The 4,176-nt window shown below is 42.6% G+C and overlaps 1 protein-coding gene across 1 annotated transcript; it reads right to left on the bottom strand.

Annotated features, from left to right (window-relative positions):
* Positions 1–3,045: 3,045 nt before the first annotated feature.
* LOC138957300 (uncharacterized) lies at positions 3,046–4,176 on the bottom strand. The gene is made up of 2 exons (XM_070328434.1): positions 3,759–4,176; positions 3,046–3,227 (listed from the first exon to the last, which is right to left on the bottom strand). The coding sequence occupies exons 1-2, from the start codon at positions 4,042–4,044 to the stop codon at positions 3,046–3,048; spliced, it is 468 nt and encodes a 155-aa protein (XP_070184535.1). The 5' UTR covers positions 4,045–4,176.

Raw genomic sequence — 4,176 nt, 5'->3', positions numbered from 1 at the left:
TTATTCCAAAACGATGCAAGGAAACATTCTTCAATACAAACGAAATGAGTAAGTCGAGAAGAGTAAACCAAAAAACATTCCCTCGTTTCTTGCACTATATACACATCCAGCTGCTTGGATTTTGCAGTGGTAACATCCGGTTTGCTCTCGCAAAGCTGAGCATAATTGTCAAGAAGGAACGAGCAGAACAAATAAACGACTTAATAGATGTAAGGGATGTGTCCTTTGAATAACTGTGTTAGCATGTACTCGGATTTATTATATTGATGACTATATTTTTAGATATGATTTTAGGGAATTCATTTATCTTTATCCATGCAACCTGTGAGTACTCCTGTCAAATTGGTGCTAAAAGAACAACAGTCCGTTTTGAACTGTCTGGTTGGTATACACACGTAAACAGGCCCAGTGAAATTGAACACTTTATATACATATTTATTATGATATATGCGTGTGGAAGGAGTGTGAAGTTTTATGCATACACCTTAACAAAATCCTGTGCTTTGCATTTGGTAAATAAACTGTTTGACTTGAACTCAAGGCCTCGGGGCCTCGAAATGTCGGGGCCGATGTCTTAACCGCTAGGCCACTCCACCAGTGTTGACAGAAGAAAAAATTACAATTGTATATCATTCTACCCTTGAATTACCATTCATGCGTTGAAAAAACGTAAAAATTGACATTAAAATTTGCCTTTATTTGCAAACATGTTTCACGGAATCGCAGTACATGTTTACACCGTCATGCTACATGACATTTGCGCCATGCAAATACCTGCGATATCTCTATTTACAACATGCAAGAAAATGACAAGAACAGTAATTGAATCCCTCCAAAGCTCTGCGCAGTTGAAACCAGACATCTAAGAAATAGTTATACATGTATTCACTTCTGAACAATGGGCGGATAGAGATATAAATCATGCTGCTTCAAGAAGAACATAACATGAATTCATATCAAAGTTTTTCCTTCTTTTTCTCAATTGGCGCAGTAGCTTAGTGGTTAGGACATCAGACACGAAATCTCGAGGTCGAGAGTTTGAATCTTCGCCGGGGCGTTTATTATTTTACCCTTGATCTCTCTTGAATATTAAATATGATCAGTCTTGAGAGCTGAGCGAACCGGATGTTATCACTGCAAAATTCAAGCGTTGACTGAAGCTATCAAGGTCATACACGCCGTATAGCTAGGTGGGGTTTCGGGTAGCGTTTGCTGTACATGATTTTCAGCCCTATCTTTTCAAACTCGTAGCCCCGGAAATTCATATATAGACCACAGCTTTAATGGGTGTGACAGCTTGTGTACAACATGACAGCTAGGCAGCTAATATATGCCTGTACGCATGAGCTCTCGTCTATTTGGTTTGTTTGTTTGTTTGCTTAACGCCCAACCGACCACGAAGGGCCATATCGGGGCGGTGCTGCTTTGACATATAACGTGCGCCACACACAAGACAGAAGTCGCAGCACAGGCTTCATGTCTCACCCAGTCACATTATTCTGACACCGGACCAACCGGTCCTAGCACTAACCCCATAATGCCAGACGCCAGGCGGAGCAGCCACTAGATTGCCAATTTTAAAGTCTTAGGTATGACCCGGCCGGGGTTGGAACCCACGACCTCCCGATCACGGGGCGGACGCCTTACCACTAGGCCAACCGTGCCGGTTCTCGTCAATTATAGCCTAGTCTATGTAAACCAGAGTGGTACAAACACGGTTGCCTTGAAACGTCAATAGCCAAAGGAAAATAGTAATGTGGAGGATATTAAAGGATTTAACTTATACACAAGCCACGTCTGCTGCGAATGAGTAAGATACGCGTTGGATTCGATGTTCCGTGTTGCTGGTATGCCTATGCTGCTTTGACTGTTCGAACATGTCTGAATGCAAAACACAGATTGTGTTTCAGTTAAGGTTAAGGGTCGTCGGTATCCAAAGGAATGTTAAGGGATTATTGTGACTGACACATGTATATTCAGCTCGAACATTACATCCTTCAGTTTCAGTTGACTAACGTGATAATGAATACGACAACACAACCACTATTATTCATATGTGGCTTCCTTGTTTGTTAAACACTATTCTGTGTTGCATTATGAGGAAGGAGGTTCAAGTGTTAACGTTCAGTTGCTAATATAATATTACACCAGAGCATTCAGACAGCAGTATCGGTATGACTGTATGTAGGCTCTTGATCCTGTGCGGATTTTCTGCCATGCGACAAATGGTTGTACACTTCATCCTCGTCTGGGCTTCCCTCTGTTGGCTGAAAGCATCAACAGTGTATACATACAGTCCATTGATTAGACTTGGTCTGTGTGTGCGTGTGTGTGTGTGTGTGTGTGTATATGTGTGTGTGTGTGCGTGAGTATGTGTGTGTGTTTGTGTGTGTGTGTGTTTGTGTGTATGTGTGTTGTTGTGTGTGTATGTATGTGCGTGTGTGGGGGGTGTATGGGTGTGGATGTGTGAGAGAGAGAGATAGAAGGGTACGGAGACAGAGAAAGAGAGAGAGAGGGAGACAGAGAAATAGAGAGAGAGAGAGATAGAGAGAGAGAGAGAGAGAGAGAGAGAGAGAGAGAGAGAGAGAGAGAGAGAGAGAGAGAGAGAGAGAGAGAGAGAGAGAGAGAGAGAGAGAGTGCCTGTATGTTTCTCAGGATGGGTATCTTGCTTTGCGTCTCTATAGCGGTGCAATGTCTGAGTGTGTCTATGAATGCTTCAATGGTAATACTGGTTTAAAAAAAGAGGAGTACATCATATAGGGGACAACGAACAACAACATGCAGGGTCATAATATTAAATGCACATTTACCTTTCTGGTGTGGCTGTACGTCAGATCCTTATCAAGGGAAGTTTCTCTCTCTCGCAGTTTATTGTAGGGATCCAGTTCATCTGTTGAATCGCCAGCGAACTGTATAAACAATAGGTAAACGATATAACATGCGAGTGCATGAATGTGTGTGTGTGTATGGGGGGGTGTCTGCAAACTAGAGGCAGACAGACAGACATACGGACATTAAGACAGACAAAGGGATAGAGAGGAGGGCCTAGGGCAGGAGAGTAAGATCAGAGAAGATAAGATACGACACGATGAAGAAACATACTATTATATTCATGTAGGTACGAAGGAGAGAGCCAATACACACACAGGGACATGTGCACAACACTTTCATTACCATATTGCCTGTTTCCACGGTCACTGCCGACAGGGTCCTCAAGATATCACCATCTTCAACAGAGAACAAAACGTAGTCTTGTTATATTATGTGTTTCTATTGTAACCCGTTCTGGGTTTGTCTGTATCCACACCGACAAATATAAACATGCTTCACGGTGAATATGACCTAAGATGCTATAAAAAGCAGTTGGTCAGAAACGTTTCCTCTCCAGGTTTTGTTCTTCCTTTTGCGAGCACAGGCGGGGCTACGTCTTGCTTGTTGGAAATGTAATAGACCAGACGGCTGTGAGAGGCTCAATTCAATGTAGCCCGTGCTGATCAAAACGAAAGGACATAGTTTATATAACACAAACTTACGTTGCATAAGTACCAGCACACTGATGCAGCCTTTTTTTTTTAAACGTGTTATTGTCAGTCATAACAAAATGGCAGAGCTGATAACTGGTGCCACACATGAACAACTTTTCTCCACAGCTTTGAACACAACCAGCAGAACGAAAAACACATGCTAACACCCGTACACTCATTTTCAAGCATATAATCACATACACCAGACGAATACAGCAAAACATTATCACTTACCATCCATTGCCAAGGAAGCGTCGTGATGCTGGTCATGTGTCTCAGCAGAGATGGATGCTTTCGTAATAGACAGCTGAGATGAAGCGGTGTCCCTTGGAGAGTCTTGCAGCTGTGATTTACCTGGATGAGTGGGTTCTCCTGCAGCAGGTGGAAGAGGCAGCGGTCTGGACGGAGGAGGTCCTATAGGTATAGAACCTTGAGGTGTTCTATGGCAGTGTTGGTTCATGGGATACTCGTCAATTTCAGCATAAATACCCGATGTTCGGTCTCTGGTTGTAAAAGTCATTTTAGTGTTTCGCCCTGAATATCATCAGGGTTTTTGATTATTACAGTGGCAAAAAACGATTTATGTGAGCATCTTTACATATAATAATAACTGATGCATGTGTGAAGTCGCACTAACAGAGGACATGGACAC

Source organism: Littorina saxatilis, unplaced genomic scaffold, assembly GCF_037325665.1.
Source record: "Littorina saxatilis isolate snail1 unplaced genomic scaffold, US_GU_Lsax_2.0 scaffold_340, whole genome shotgun sequence".
Taxonomy (NCBI): Eukaryota; Metazoa; Mollusca; class Gastropoda; order Littorinimorpha; family Littorinidae; genus Littorina; species Littorina saxatilis.
This window is presented reverse-complemented; position numbering and strand designations above follow the sequence as displayed.

Bases quoted from the DNA above. Each gene is read 5' to 3' on its own strand.
- LOC138957300 (XM_070328434.1), bottom strand. From the start codon at position 4,044: ATGACTTTTACAACCAGAGACCGAACATCGGGTATTTATGCTGAAATT. The intron at 3,228-3,758 runs GTAAGTGATAAT...TCTCTGTTGAAG, and splicing joins CGCTTCCTTGGCAATGGATG to ATGGTGATATCTTGAGGACC.